Source organism: Cheilinus undulatus, linkage group 6 (assembly GCF_018320785.1).
Source record: "Cheilinus undulatus linkage group 6, ASM1832078v1, whole genome shotgun sequence".
Lineage (NCBI taxonomy): Eukaryota > Metazoa > Chordata > Actinopteri > Labriformes > Labridae > Cheilinus > Cheilinus undulatus.
The window spans coordinates 11,034,079-11,051,120 of NC_054870.1; the positions used below are offsets into that span (position 1 = coordinate 11,034,079).

The following is a 17,042-nucleotide window of genomic DNA, read 5'->3' on the forward strand; positions in this document are numbered from 1 at the left end:
CCACGGTGCTCGTCAGCAGTTCTTCTTCTTGCAGGGGCCGAGCTCAGCAAGATGCCCTCTGAGCTCAATACATTTCATTTAGAGTTAATTTCTGAGTTGCAGTCTGTGCGAGTAAATAAATTCATCTCTCCCAAAGATAATGTACAAATGCACAGAGCTGTAGCTTTTTCTTCTTTTGTATTACTGTGAAAAACTCACTGCAGTCTTAATTTTCAGCTCTTTGTCTAAAAAGTCAAAGGGCAGTATCACACACCTGATGCTGCAGATTGACCAAATTCCATGCCTGTCATCAGGCAGATCCATCTTGCAAAGCTTCAAACTAAGATGCAGTCAGAGAAGCAATGGACCAATCAGCATCATTTGAAGAGAACGAGGTGGTAGCAGTAGGCGGGGTTTAATTTGACTGCAAGTTGGTAAACAATGGCAGCCAGTGAAGAAATTAGTGGGGATGCAACTATTTTTTATGAACTCCACAAAGTTTCTTTATCATAAGAAAAGCAATGAATGACACTGGAAGCACTTCATGATGGAAAACATCCTTTGTCTCTACTCCTAACCAACCTGAGCAAGAGTTTAATTTAGTGACAGGCTACACTGATAGTGAACAACGATAACAGCTGCCTTTCAGGCTTACATTTTGTTGCATATAATGTCATCACTGATGTCAGGTCAAAACCTTGTATCTTTGTTTTTCATGATTCTGTTTTTTTTTTTGTAAATCAATGCTATTGATTACCTTTTACATCTGTCAGTGGGTGTTAACCAATTTTAAAGCAATAGAAAGTGGCAAAAAAGATGCTGACTTTAACCACTCAATGTTAAATTATTCCCTGAAAATTGGTGATATTGTAGATAGGAGTGATGACAGTGAATGCTTTTGTTGCCCTGATTGTCCAATAATCCTCCGCGATTTTGCTGCTGCCCTGATGGATGTGAAAACTATACCATGCCTTAGAAATGTGGATCAGCCTGTCTGATGTCAGGTTCATGTTGCTGAACTGCAAATAAGCTTGTGCTCCTGTAACCACCCATGGAAGTGTTTGTCTTTAAATGAGGAATGGTCAAATACAAAGCAGACACATTCTTACCTGGTGGTGCAGAAAACATCTGTGCCATACAGTACACTAACACCTGGTCTAAAGTTGGTGTGTTCCTGATATTGGGAGGATGTGTTAAAAATATGGACACATCCTACAAAGACTTCTCATATCATTTCAAACAGGTATACATTTCTCCATAGTCGCCTTTTTGTGCTGTCAGTTTCAATAGAAAACTATTGTAGTCCAGTATTTCCAATGCTCAGAATTCTGGGTATAAAAATGCCTTTGGCATCAGCTGTTTTTTGTCACCACCTTTATTACATTTGTTGTTAAAAATTAGTTCCTCTTTTGGAACTGTGCAACTCTCCTCAATGTCACTGCTCCCTTGTTTGCCAATCAGAATCAATAAGGGGTGGGATTTATGAAACCAGCTTTATCAACAGCAATGGAGGAGAGGAAACTGATCTGGCTTGTCCTTTGAAGGAAAAGTTTCCTGGCTATAAGGCAAGTACAGGATTCCTTTACATCAGTAGTCTTATCTGGGATAGCCTCAGGACCAGAGTAATTTATTTTGAGTTATTTCGCAGATCCCCAAGCTGTGGCTCGTGGACCCCCAGGGGTCACCAGACTCCATTCTGAGAACCACAGACTCAGGGGAAGTATTGTTCTTCGGTACGCTCTAAAAAGCATCAAGTGTGGAGTAAAAATTAAGCTCTAAAGTCAAACCGAGGTGATCCAAGTTTCTGTCAACAACAGGAAACTGGACAGTAGTACGGCTTTGACAACATATCATGGCCAGAAGCATACTGTAAGAGAACATCCTCTTACACAGCTCAGGGCTCACTAAGATCTCTTTAAGGACCACTCATGACACCACTCATGAAAATATTTCATGTCATGTGAAACATGATAAAGAGATGACTGTGTTGAGATCTTCAGAAAACAGCCAAAGTTTAACAATTGCTGAAATGGAGCTCAATAAAATATATGGATGTATGTCCATTTAGAGCTTCCATACCAAGCGGCAACCTCCAGTCCTAAAAAATGAAGCCAATGCGGAAGTGCCAAAAATTGCTATACCGCGAGTGTTCACTTAAGGCTGGCTGCAGGAAAACTGGAAGTTCTGTCTGCTGGAATGCTAGCTAGCAGGCTGACAGGAAGTCGCGCTTAGTGGGCGGGCCGTTAGGTTGATCCAAAGTTCGGTTGAGACCTTGATTTCAATATGGAAGCCTCCACGAATGGGCTTCAAGAACCGTTTTAGCCCGCCTATTGTAAGCAGACGACTGACGTTACACGGTGTTTGTCCAGTTCTTTCTACAGTCTATGTTCCATACATGCTTTTTTTCTTTTCTGTCTTTCCTCCAGGCCCACATTTATGCTGATCCAAAAACTTGTGGCTATCTCTCGCTCAGTTTTGGAAACATTGTTCAATGACACTTACTGGTAACTGACTGTACATCATGGACATAAAGGTGACTTTCACAACATCGTGTTTAAACTAAAAAGTAGTGATTTTAGAGAAAAGAGGCATGTGCCGGACAGAAAGATTTTGTTGTTGTAAGTTCTCCTCCATACCAACTCTCCACAGAAACACATGCATATGTGGGCTCACTCTCACTGTCATGCAATGGAGAGCTGGAACATTTTCTATGTAACTGTAGATGCCATCAATAGTATACATATTAATAAAGGCTGCCCAGCTGTCTGAGTCCCAGTTGTTAGAGTATACAGCCGAAGATTCCAGCAGAAAAATGCAAATAAGTGTTTACAGCCTACCTTTATGTGATGCTAAGATCACATAACACTAATTAACATAGATCCTGTCTGATCCTGTCAGTGTTTGGAGGTTTTAATAATTAATGAAGGTACATTTTTGTGACTCATGTGGAAATGTTCACAGCGTCTCTTTGATCCTTTGTGATGTTGTGGGAATGCTTTAGTGAAATATAATTTTAATGTCCAACAGCATATGTCCTACAGTGTTCTGAGTGATCAGAGGTTCAGTGAAAGGAGAGAAGTTTAAAGAGTCGGTGCAGGTACCAGGTGTCTGGTGTCAGATCTTCACAGGGTCTGCTGGTTGAGTTAAACATTTAATTGGCTGTACATACAAGAGTTTAGTTGTAATAAGCTGCTTTGTACATTGTTTTCATTTTACATGAACAATGGTAGAAACCTTTCCTTTTGTATGTATGCAGATGATAAGCCCCTGGCTGCCCACATTAGGGATGAAAGCTCTTTATGTGCATATACAAGCAGGTAGATACCCTATAGAGGAAAGCTCCTTGGAGCTCAGGATCTTCTAGACCAAAGAGTTGTGTTGTGGGTGGACATGAACGTCTGATTCCCCCCGACCCCTCTTTAAACATCTGAGGCTGACTGGGAAAGAGGTAGGGCAGGTAGAGAGCTCAAGTACCTGGGCACAGACAAGTTTAAGTCTTTCTTCAAACACACTGACTCAGTGTTCAAGAAAGGACAAGAATTCCTGTTCCTGCCGGGGTAACTCAGAGGATTCAATGTCAGGTATAGGACATTTTAACAGCTGTGTACAAATCACTTCACGTACACCTTCATCACCCTGGTTCAGTTTCATCTCTGTAAAATAAATCAAAGCTTTCCCAGATCATTAACCAGGTGAGTGAAATAACTAGAGAACCCAAACTCAATTATCAGTACTCCATACCAGAGCAGTTAAAAGGAAAGACAACCACATCATATCAGATCTGTCATTCTGTATTATGTCAGGAATATATATGGGTGGGGTTTTAATGTACTAGCGGACAGCAATGGCTGCCACAACATATATAAAGTATATATGTAAAATGCCTCAGTGGGTTACAACACTGACTTTGTTGCAGGAGATCAAGAGTTGAATCCCAGACAGAGCGACATAGGTGAAATCCAGGTGGACCTTTGGGCAAGGTCCTTAACGCTATACACCATACCTCGGGATGAGTGAGTCGACTAATGATAGAGCCATACCAGCTCGGACGCTGCCCATGTCAACAAGGTCCGCATCAGGTGTTAGGGAACCAGGTAACTCTGATGACAAGAGGGCTACTGGAACAAGACATACATGGAGTAGGGTGGAGAGTAGTGTCCTACTGGAGTGCTACCACACTAGCAACTCTAGTGAGAGGGGACATATGCAGAGAATGTGGGAGGAATGGATGCTTCAAAATGTTTTTGTTTTGATCTGGCAAAAAGTCCATCCTGCAGCCATGGATGATTTAAAATCACTTTTTAAGATGCCCGCAACATCGCTCTTCGTATCTGCACATCTACCTGCAGCTCAGAGGATTAAATGGGCTCGTGCTGTGCAGATACAGCGGTTTTTGAGGTGACAAGAGACTTTAATTGCATTTGAACCTCGTCTCACTGACTCCAACTTGTGTTCATTTGTAAGGAGAGTCGCAACAGACTGTTTATTGACTGGATTCTGATAATTTCCACCTTTTATACAGAATGTGAATAAACTGCCACACTGTGGAAAGTTTAGTTTTTATGATGATGTCATAAAGCTGATATGATGCTTTGTCTCGTATCTGGGCGTGGCTGCATTCACATCTCATCTAAACCGAGCCAGAGTCCACTTGAATCGTGCCAGAGACCACCTCCTGAAGTGGCCCGGTGTCTGGGTGCGGTTCGTTTGCATTCACACTACCCAAACGAACCGGACTTTGGGCCTCAGTGCACTCGGATTCAGGACCGGGCTCGTAATGTGAAAGCACCTTAAGAAACACCTACTAGCTCAGTGTTTGAATATCCCTTATAAGAAGTTCTGGAGTTAGAGATATGTATAGATATTTATACAGAGTCCCATCAGATTTTTATTACCAAACCAAATATAAATATTATTCTCAATCTTTTTCACCCTTTAAAACTTGTGCCATCAGGCTATAACCTCCAATCTCCATAATGACAACTTTTCCAGGAAGGAGAAAAAACACTAAATGGTCAAAGTCAGCATGTTTTTGACACTTTTTATTGGTTTAAATGTGTAAAATCCACTGAAAGCCCAATGACAACAAAATATGAAATTTAATGTGTGTTACCTAATCGCTACCTTAAGTTAGTTATGACCTGGTAAGACCGGTTCAATACTGATTGAGATCAGAGCTGAGGGAATTCGAGGGGCCAGTTTGACAACAAGAAGTTAATTTTATCAGCACTAGATCAGAGGGAAAGGGAAGCAAAGCATGAAATTATTTGTGATTATTTCAGGTCAAGAATTATCTGTCTTCAGATTAAAATCATCACCAGCTGTAGAGGCTGGAAATGCTGGAGGTGGGTTATTTTAGTGAGATACATGAATCAGTCAGACTTTCTTAGGCTAATTTACAAGGATTTAAATTGTGGGCAAACGAGCAAAAAACAGCACTGCAATCTAAACTTTATTGATAAGAATGTAAGATGGTGTAATCAAAATAATATGCTTACAAAAGACCAATTTCCCATCATGGAAGCTGGCTCATAACAGAACAAAATGTTATATATTTCTTACAGTTTGTGTAAATTTGAAAAGTCAGTGCAATTTTTGCACATGAAGTCAGTGCCCTTATACTGTCCTGCATTACTATTTAAGTGCATTTTTTTCACTTGTAGGTCTTTTATAGTTTTTTTTTTTTTTTTTTTTTGTATTGACGATTTCAGAACAATCAGAGGAGCATGTGTGTAGCTTTTATTATAACTTGTCAGGCCACCATGTCAGATATAGGAAGCTTGACTTTGGTTATTGTTATGCTGGAAAATATCGGATAAATAATAGCTACAAAAATATGAATAAGCTGTAAAACTTGTAGGCTGATAGAAAAATAATAGCCCTGATCCCATCCCCCATTTACCACAATAAGGACACTGAGCCCACTAAATCTGAGGCCCCCAGAATTTTGCTTGAAATTAACCCCTGAAGCTGAAGACATTTTTTTGTAGTAACAGACACAACTGTTTTCTGAATCTGAAAAATACCAACATCCACAGTGTAAATACCAACGCACCAGCCTGCAGGCACACCTGGCTTTTAAAGGGAATCAGAGCTGACACTGATTTGATTCATGCAACTCCCAAAGCATCCCCCTGTCTAACTGAGAAACTGTTGCACTCTGTGTCTGAGCTTGTGCACAGTGTAAATCGCAATATGTAGACGACACGCCCCAAATCACTTTAGACAGCGCCATTTACGCCGTCTAAATGGGGCCCAAAGAAACAATCCCACTGTGAAGTCAAGGGGCCATGTTTAAGCGTGATATTTATGCTGTGATTTTGTCACTGCCCTGGGTCAAACCCTGCTGTTGTGTTTTGCCCTGCAGGCTGTTTTGCAGCTTCGTGTTTCTGTAAAGCAAGAGCCGTGCATCATGGAGCAGGTGGAGGAGATCGGAGGGAGGTGGTTGAGAGGGAACAGCCTGAAATAGAACGTGACTGCTGACATTCACCTGGATGCCCTCTGTAAGGGAAAGGAATAAGTAGGGAAGTTAAAAAAGAAAAAAAGAAATGCAGAATGATCCTGAGGCTAGAGAGGGGGGTGGAGAGGGAGAGTGTGATTGTGGTTACTAAGGCTACAGCATGCCGCCCGACCGGGGAGGGAGGGGCTGGGAGGAAGGTCAGACGGCTGAGGTACAGCCAGCTAAATCAACTCTGAAGTGTGAGGTCCCTGGTGGTGTTGGGGTTGAGGAAATGTAGCTGCTTTGGTTGCTCAGAAGGAACATGGATTGTCGCTCAGAACGGGACCTTGTGCACTGTGCGCTTGTAGCTCGCCCTCTGGGCTGTAAATCCCCTCGGTACGTCACATAAAAGAGGATAAAAGATGTAAAAAGAGATCAGGAGACAAGTATTCCAGATAAGATTTCTTTTGTGAGATGTACGCCTCGCAAACATTCCCCCCGGGGATGAAGGTCACCTGGCATCTTAGCTCACCGTAAGATAGCGTGCTGGCCTCGCCTTTAACTTTCGATTGTCACAGAGACTCAAATCCTCTCCGCCTCTATCCCTGATGTCTGTATCCTCTGACGTCTTTGAAACAGACTGCAAAGCTTAAGCTGTTTGGAGAAAGGAAATGATGCAACATAAATTTCAAGGCAAGGATGCTCTGTCTTTCTCCCTCACCCCCCTTCACACGCACACACTGCAGGATGAAAATCAATAGCCTTCAAGAGTGAGTCAATGCAGAAACTAATAGCTAACAAACCCAACGCTGTAAAATCACCAGCAGCTCCTCACATGGGGTGGTTATAATGTAAAGAAATTGTGTTTTAGCACGCTGTGGATCATTGTCACCTATATGGAATGATTTTCCTCGATAATAGAAGCACCACCACGACGACAACAACCCTGATTGTTGTATCAGGGAGGGCAAACAAACAGAAACACTGTAGCCAACAAAAGGAACATCAGAATGCACAAAGAAGCTCTTGTTTAACTTGATTAAGAAATTTGGCCATCTTTCTTGAAGACATTGATTTGGCTAAACGTCTGACTAAGCAGCTCCACATTAACTGAAAGGGCACTTTATGGGCATCCACATTCATCTCAGACAGGAAGCTTCCCTCCCCTTAAGGCTCAAAATGCTGATGGTTTCACAGTGTGGGGTGGCGTGATTCAAAGCTCAACAACAACACTCTTCATTTGGATAGTGAGCCTGCAGATCCTTATCTCTATTTAAGTTTATATCTACCTCTTCAGTAGCCTCACATCCCATTAAATATTCAAGAACCATGAGAGTTGTTGGGCCTCCTACTAATATTTTAATGTACGTAAATTGAAATAACTTTTTATGTGTTGATTCGAAGGAAGGAATTCTGTGTAGTATCTTTCAAAGAAAAAAGCAATCACAGTTTTTTAAGGTTGCACAGGGCTAAAGAAGCAAGCTTGGAGGTACATTTTAACGTGTTTTCCTAGGGAGAAACATGAAGCAAATACAGAAATTAATCAGACTACAAGACACATGCAAACTCCAAATTAGTTCAAGTAAAATATTCTGCAAATGCAATGAAAGAACTAATGTTTAAAGCCAAAACAAATACATTCAAAACAAAAAACTGCAAATACAGATACAATGCAAAGTAAATAGGGTGGATTCATACATTTTTGGTTTGGCTGTTCACATCACATTGTTAATATGGTCTGTATGCAGACTGCTGATTGAACAGGTAACAGTCCTGAACACCCCAACTGAACTGACAGCTGGATTTGTCCCCCCAAATTTGGTCAGGCTCATAAACAAACGGGCCACTACAATGATTGGAGTCTTTAGCCTCTCTAGCTTTTCACTTTCCTTTGGCACTGCAGCCACATCCTTCTGTGGCTTCTACTTTTGAGGTCTAACACCTCACTGATCCTCCACTGACTGCCTCCATCACTGCTGTCTTCCATGTTTTACATTGAGCATGGGACTCCCACCTCCACTGATTCAGTTGCCTGCTGGCGCAGAATTGTGATGCTTGCTGTAGGATAATGTCAATATTGAATTCAGTATGTTCTGACTTTTCAGATGGCGGTTGAATTGATATGCATCTCATTTAGTACCACCTACGGAAGTGGCTTGAATCTGTTAAGGAAAGATCAGATCTAATGTGATTTGTGTTCTGCTCTCCTGGGTTGGAGGTGAGTCCCTGCCTCGGATGAAGGAGTTCAAGTATCTCAGAGTCTTGCTCATGAGTCAGGGTGAAAGGGAGTGTGAGATTGACAGATTGGTGCAGCATCAGCAGTGCACACTGTGTCGGTCTGTCGTGGTGAAGAGGGAGCTGAGCCGGAAGGCAAACCTTTCGGTTTACCAGTCAGTTCATCTCCCAGCGATCACCTATGATCATGAACTGGGATAAAGAGACCCAATGGGTGAGATCATAGATTCAAAAAGAGTTTTCTCCAGAGGGTGGCTGGGCTTCACTGTAGGGATAGGGTGAGAAGTTCAAACATCTGAGAGATCTATAGTACAGCCGCTACTCTTTCCTATTGAAGGGAGCCAGCTGAGGTAGGTATCAGGGTGCCTTCTGAGGGCCTCCTTTTGGAGGTCTTCCCAATAAGAAGATGGATGGATGGAAGTATGTATGTTAATGGGATGTTTTGGGCTTTTCAAGCTAGCCTCGAGTGGACCCTCAAGGGGCTGCAGTTTGTTGCACATTGACTCTGAAAAGCTCTGGAGGTTTCAGCTTGACCCTTTTTCTGCCTTTATGTAAAAAAAAAAAAAGATCTGTGTATTTTAAAAGATTCAACTGTCTCTGTCCACATGTTTATTTACATCTTTTACGCTGGGGTAGACATTAAAAATGTATCCACTTGGCGTCACTGTCTCACACAGACCTGCACAATTCCTTGGTCCATGCTCTGTTAGTCCTTCCAGTTGTTTCTGTCTGTTTCTGTGTCCAGGTGAGCTAACATCACATATATGTTTGTAGTCTCTAAAACCTCCCAATATTCAGCAGTATTTACACAAAAAAAGTTTTAGATAAGTTCTGGCCCTTTTTTAAATCCCCCTTTCATCGCTGCTTTTGCTTGAAGTCTTGGCTACATTGCTCCACACTGCCCCCATGATAACCAGAGGCACTGCAACATTTGGTGCTTATCCATCTAGACAAAAAGAAAACAGTATGGACAGAAAGCTCCATCTGTATCTGCATGTATCTTCAAATCCATACATTTTCTATTCCGCTTATCCCGTTGGGGGTCGTGGGGGGTGCTGGAGCCTGTCCCAGCTATTGGGCGAGAGGCAGGGCACTCCCTGGACTGGCCGCAAGGCAGTCACAAGGCTTACATACAGAGACAGACAACCAGGCTCATATCCACATCTATGGCTAATTTAGAGTCACCAATTAACCTGATGAGCATGTTTTTTGGTGGTGGGAGGAAGCCAGAGTATCCAGAGAGAGCCCACGCAAACCCCAGGAGGACATGCAAACTCCACACAGAAAGGCCCTGACCAGGAACCAGGGACCTTCTTGCTTTGAGGCAACAGCACTAACCCCTGTGCCACCGTGCAGCCCCTGTTTCTTCAAATGCAGAACAGAAATAAGCCATAAGACAAAGTGTTTTTTTTTTTCTGTTAGGCCATCAGAAACCATTTGGGCCAGTTTGACAACAGGGAATACAGTACCTTTGAGTGGTCGTCTTGCTACTGCTCAGCTGACCAAACCAATGCCCTTTTCAGACCTTAAGGACAGGCCTGCCTCCAGAAATGGCTGGGGCCCTCCCCAAACATGAATGATTGATATCAATATATTATGTTGGATCAATACCACTGTGGCCAGCCTCTTGCCTAACATTCACAACCTTTTGGGCCTGAAAAATATGCTAACAAGTCTTTCTTGGTTCAGACATTCCCTAAAAGTTGCACAGGTTTCCTTTCCATTCTTTTCTGGCTTCCTGACCTTTGTGCAGGTCATTTAGCTATGAAGTCTGGCATTAAAAGCCAAATGGTTTCATTCAGTGGGTCCACCCACATTGTTGAACTAGAGTAGGTATTTCTGGCACAACTTCACCAACTTCCAAGGTGCATGGAGGATGAAAGGTCTTGAAACAAACAGACAGCTCTGGCAAGACTTGTTGTCTAGAGAAAAGCTTTTTTTATAGGTCTAATAAGCCACAATGTTTACACCACCAAAAAATAACTCACTTTGTTCAAGATGAGGAGTTCCCATTACTAATCCAGGAGTAAATGAAACGTGAACCCTTTGTTTGTTTGGTTAGATAGTTATTTAGGTTGGGAATAAAGTACAGTTATCATAGCTTAACTTTACCATGAGCCTATTTTCCTGACTACCATAGGCCACCCCCAGACCCCTGAAACCTCCCCCTTCATGCCCTCTTGAAAGCAGCCCTGCTCAATGATAAATGCTGACCATGGATGATTGTTGCCCATGTTTAAAACATGGAGATAATCTCAGTGTTTTCACTCATTTGTTTCAGAAAAGGTGTGATAATGTCCAAGATGTAGTTCCCATAGACGCTGTCTTTGGAGAACTTTTGATCAGTCTTGGAACAGGCAAAGAGGTTGAGCTAATGCAGGCGTTAAGCCTCTTGGCAAACAGCTATGACACAACCACCTGTCAGTCTCAACCACTCGCATGATTAAGCTAATTCCTGACTAACTCTTATGCTTCAGAGTCATAAAGACGTTCTGTCCCATACCAGAACTGGTTATAAACATGTTTATTTCTGCTGTTCAAATGGATATGTTAATATGTGACCAGGGATTCCTTGGCCTTTGCAACCAGCCCCAGGTGGACACTTGAGTCGCTGCGGCATTTGGAAATTCTGCACTGGCTTCAATTTTCTACACTGCAGTTTGCTCCTCGACTAAGAGGAAGAGGATTCAAGCTCTTTTTTGACAAGGCCATAAAATACCTTTAGGAGTGGTTTGACAACAGTTTGTCAGATACTGAAGATGGTTGTCTTGCCAAGTTTAGCTGTTTAGCTGACCCCACTAATGCCCCCGTTCAGGCCTGAGGGGATGGTTTCTGAGTGATGCCAGACCTTCCTCTCACTTAGACCCTGCTCTGTCCTCTCAGTCTTCTCAGAGCTCCTGTAAATCTCTGAGCTACTGTAACCTTAACATCACTCCCATGCCCCGTTGAGTGTAGGGCATGCTGGGAGGTTGTGGTTCATAACCCCAATGTTCAAGAGGTCCAAAGCTCCTGACCACTTACTTCCTGACCATGGAAATGTGCTCATTCAGCTCTGTGCAGTACAGAGAGCAGTATTTTACAAGGACCATGTATTTTTTTACGTGGAGCATTCAAATGATTACATTTATTAACTCGATTAGCTATTGGAGTTTGCAAGTCAGTCACTTATATTGCAGTTCAAAGTAATTGATTTAGCGCTGATTGTTCTTAATGTGAAGCAGTTGTTTGTTTTATTAAATTTGTGAATGAACTGACTACAACAAAATGGACTTTAGGAGCTTTCTATTTAGATGTTTTATTCAAATGAGTGCTGTACTTCCACATCAGTGTGGTCTGAAACCATGACTTAGAGCGAGGAGACAGCTTCAAATAAATATAAATAGTCCAGTGCTGGCTATTTGATGCAAAAGCATTACACATTTTGGGATTTCCAGTTTCAGGTCAACAATTAAACTTTGATTTTTCTCAAGAAACTGTTCTGCAATATCCTTTTAAGATGTGCTTTTCAGATAATAAAAAATACTGTTATTTAAGAATACAAAGAGACACTTAAGGTGTATAACATTATTAGCCTAATCAACAGAAAAAAATGACACAAAAGTTAACTTAAAGTAGCTAAAAAGAAAGGTGATAAAGTGAAATATTTGATACTATAAGTTGTAGTTTACTCAAGATTTAATCACAGGTAGTTCAAAATAAAAGACACATTCAAAAGAGCAGTAGTGCCATTATTTACATGGCTATGGGAGCACAGAAGTGCAAATAGCATCTATCTAATGCTGCTATGGCAGCTTTACTGTGGTGTGCTTGAAGGAACAAAACAGAAAGCAATTAATGCACTAAAAATATACTATTGCATTCATTTGGGGCCTTAATTTTATTGTTATTAACATGTAATGGTGACAGCCACACTACAGTGATATGCTGCTTCTAAAATATTAAATAAAGGTTTGATTTTTTCCATCATGAAAACAGGGGGACTGTTCCTTTAAATACAAAAGTGCAGAGTTGTGGTGTTACAGAAAGTGATCCTGTACTGAAGAAGAACTTGATAAAGGGAAGACTTGTCCAGTGAGCTGTGAATCAGTTTAAATCTAAATAAATATAGTATAAATGTTTTATCCCCCTGCTTTCATGATGTATATCCTCTTAAGGGTATTTATGACAACATTCAATTTTGACTTTCCTACTACATAGAAATTATTTCTGCTTGAGATATTCCCATTGATTATCCATTGAAGTTTAAATTATTTGGTTCAAATGGAGGGAGAATCTGGAATCCCTGGATTTCTGAGAATTTGTTCTGCTTAAAAATGTAAAAGCATTTTCATCGTAATTTGGAGGATATGTTTGTTTTGAACAGTGTCATTGAAAATTTGCTGAGAATTTGTGACCATATGTATGGACGTTTAGTGGAAATCTTTTTGAAATTTTCAGGCATTTTCGTAGAAATTTGAGAATTGTGTTTCTAATATTTGGACATTTGAATTTTGGGGGAAATTTTCATTAAAAATGTTTTGATATTTTCATGGGAATATTTGTGACCAAAGCTGGTAAAAACTCCTGCAAGTCATCCGAGGTCATTTTTGAGTTTTTACACATTATGAAAGCGTAGATTCCAAGCTTTCTAATGGTGTATCACACACCTTAATCTGAGCATATTTTACAAAGATCTGCTCATTTGAATGTTAACTTCTAGTTCCTGTTTGTTCTGAGAAAACCAGGCTCAAAGTTTCAGGACTTCTCCTACCTTCAGGCAGGCCGGGTGATGGACGTGAACAGTAGAGCCACATTTACATAAAGTCCACCCAAACCAAGCTTCTGAATCGGACTGGTGACGCTCATCAAAATATTCCCCTAGGAAATCCACCTTCATCAAACTTTCACTTGCTGCTTCTTCATCGTCTCTTCTACTTTTCTCCGCTGCAGGGTGCATATTGACGCTTGTTGTCAAAGGTGATAACTAGAAACAGCTGTAGTCACGTGCTGACGGGGGTTGGAGTTTGAGCCATGTGGTGTTTGTTATTGTCCATCTCAGTGGGCGAAACTGGGAACAATGGCAGACTGAGCGGCCAATTATCACCCAGCAGTTTCACTTTCCCCTCCCCTCAATCTCCCTGCAGAAACTACGAAAAGAGGGCATTTTAAAACATAAAAGTGATGCTTTTAAATGTCACATTTGTGTTACTTTTTTACATCAAATGAGTAGTTAAAATGTCGGACTTGCATAAAATGAGAAAAAATGAAAAACGATTATTTTGAAGAAAACGACTTTGTATCCATTTTTCTCAACCAGTGGAATGCCGACTTGCAGGAACTTTATCTGGCTTCGGTCACATTTATGTATTTTGGGGGAATTTGATTGGGAATTTTGGGGGTTGTGTCCTTTGATTTTTTTTTTTTATTTCATGGAAATTTTGGGATATTTGTTCATATGTTTTGGGGGAATTTTCCATCATTTTTGTGGAATTTTGGGGCATGGATTTGTACATCGTTGGGATTTTGATAATACATGCTCAAAACCTATCCAGTGGTGTATTTTCTGCAGGAAAAGGATCTTCAGGAGATTTGTGGTTCTCTTTTGGTTGAAACTTTTTCCTTAATTCCTTCCTTAATTCTTATCAGGTCCTACTTATCCTAAATAAGTGGGAGAAACTACAAAAACATTCCAAACAAAAACTTGGGTCTCAGGAGGATGAGAAGAGGTTCGTGGTGTTATTTTGCCTTGGTAGAACTAGTTGATAGAGTATACAGAGAGCCTCTGCTACTGTTCGTTACAGCTGTAAATCCAGCCACATTTAGTTAAGTCCACCTGGTAGATTCAAAAGTGAAACAAGTAAAACAAGCACACACAAAAATTAAATTAGAAAGTTAGATTTTGGCACATTAGTCAGCATACATCATTCTTGTCCCTCACTTTTTATCTCACAAACAATAAACTTAACCATTGATTCATTTTTTGTCTCTTTTCTACTGAGTCAAAATTGATCTGCTCAGTAAGAAATTATTTTTGGTGAATTTAGGAGCCATAAAAGTAAGACAATAGAATTAGTCTATGCAGCACAAATGTCAGTGACTCTGTCAAGCAAAGTAATTTCCCTTGAGGGCGCTTAGAAATAAAAAACGTGTGAAATCAGACTGAAAGAGGCATACAGAAGCCTCAATGGCAGCTTAGCCATTCATGATATTATGTCATTCATTAGTGTTTCATTAAAAAGTCAAAATACTCATAAAAATCTGCCATAAGATGTTAGTATTTTCTGTTTTAAACCTCTAATTTTCACATTTTAAACCATATAGCTAAGGTTTGCAAGCTTTACCATTAGCGCATTCAATACTCCCATGCAAGCAAGACAATGCAAATCAGTAATGCAAATAAAATGAGGTATCTAACACCGTTTTCAAGATTTCACACTTCCTAAACTTTCCTTGTATAAGATGTGCACTACACAGTTTACCACAGGGCGTTTGTTAACAGTTGTCATCCAGTGAATGGCCTTCCAGGCAGGGATGGGGTCTGATGGAAAAGACTGTGTTACTTCAGATGCAAAAAAAAAAAAACATACCTGCTGCAGTTGTGTTTTTGGGGGGTTTCTTGTATTTTGGTGTCTTCACCAAGAACTGCATCGTAACCCCTTAAAGCCCGATGATTCATATACTAGCCAGAAAATTGTTTTTTTTTTGAAAGTGAAAAATTTATTTAACCTTATTCTGAAATAAAAATAATAAAAAAAAAGCTGTCATAATATTTTACATGTATTTTTTGTATCATATTTGATACATTAGGCATTTTTGGCAAATGATAATCCACTGGAGTTTTTTTTTTTTTTTATATTTTATCAGATTGTATTAAAAAAATGTTAAAGTAATTTATTAATCATCATCAAAGTGTGTATTTAATATGATGCTATAGGCTCTAAATGGTTAATATTTGCTCTGTAGGCTTCCTTCTGCATCTTTTAAGTAGGTGTCAGTTTTTATTATTGTTTTTGCTTCTTCAATATTGTGTGTGTGTGTGTGTGTGTGTGAATTGGCAGCTTGCCTAATGATATTGCACTTTTCCTCTAGGAGAATTACTTTGTCACTTTTTTCTTCCTTTGCCCTTGTTGGCCTCCGTACATCTGTGCATTAAAGTGAATCACTTCCAGGTGAGGCTCACCTATGGTAGCCTTGGAACTGTTCTGAATAAATAATGTGCGTGAAAGCTTTTCCTCTGAACAGCGTGCGTATAAATTGACTTTGTAAGCACACTATAGCTCCTCCTCTCTGATTTTATATGAAATATTGAGCACATGAGAGTCAGTGCAGCCATATCAGCTGAAATCATGCATGAAGCAGCTGTTATTTGCTGACAGTGTCACTCTGGGAGCTTTTTTTGTGATTAAACTTGATCTTGTGGCTAGGTTAAGTGCTGCCTGTCCGGTCCAAAGTGCAGTCAGGCAGCGGTCCACCAGGGGCATCAATTCACTAAACACTGACAGTGGCAAAGTTCTGCAGCTGATCTCCTGCAGCTTCAAAAGGCTGGATCCTGATGTAGCACCTGGGAGAGGATGGGACAGGACATGGATTAATAATAGGTGATTTGATCAGCTGTAGGTCAGAGCAACTTTTGACTTTGAATGCAGCTCTGGGGGGATTTTTGGCTGCCTTGTGGATCCTCAGTGGGGTTTTCTTGCTTGCACTCACAGCAATAAAAAAACAAGTTTACAGCATCACTTTGGAGTGCTCAGAGGTGGCGCGTGCAGCACCTTGACAAACACAAGCTTTTCTCCCACAAACCCTTTTTCCCCAAAAAATGTTGCAGGGATATTTTTTTCTCTCCCGGGGGATCTCCGGTGTTTATAGTCGGTGAAAAGAAGATAAAGTCAGACCAGTTGTCTCTTTAAATCAAGCTGCAGTGTTGATGTGCCCTCAAGCTGAAATGGTAAGAACCATTTCCACCTCTGCGGCAGGGAGCCTGACCAAATAGGCGCACTAGAGCGCTTCAAACGTGATTCTCATTCCCTTGGTCACTTGTGGTCTATGGTCGCCTCCACTCCTGGAGAGGAAACCTATTTGCCAGTCTTTTTCTGAGAGTTTTTTCCCCTTCCCCTGTGCTTCTTGGAGACATTATTTAATTTTTATTTTCTCTCTTTTTTTTTTTTGTTCCATCCGCAGAACTCAGTGGCAGTCGCCTCAATCCATTTACCGCTGGCTGGTACGCCTATCTCCTCCTCTGCGCTGCAATCTGTTGATAACTCCACTTGCAGGCTGCAGTTTATTGTGTTTCGCAATGGGAAACTCTTTCCTTGCACGGGGAATTCGTCAAATCTCGCAGACGATGGGAAGCGTAGGAGCGTTTCAACACCAGTTGCTTTCACCAAATTAGGTAAGAGGAAATCCATTTCTA

General features: G+C 40.9%; 1 protein-coding gene across 2 annotated transcripts in view; it reads left to right on the top strand.

The window, feature by feature from the left end:
* LOC121511269 (adhesion G protein-coupled receptor A3) overlaps positions 1-17,042 on the top strand; it is a 450,943-nt gene that overhangs the window by 284,481 nt on the left and 149,420 nt on the right. For both annotated transcript variants that reach the window (XM_041789870.1, XM_041789871.1), the window contains one exon: positions 16,811-17,021. In XM_041789870.1, coding sequence (XP_041645804.1) covers positions 16,811-17,021 — 211 coding nt within the window. The remainder of the gene's footprint in view (positions 1-16,810; positions 17,022-17,042) is intronic.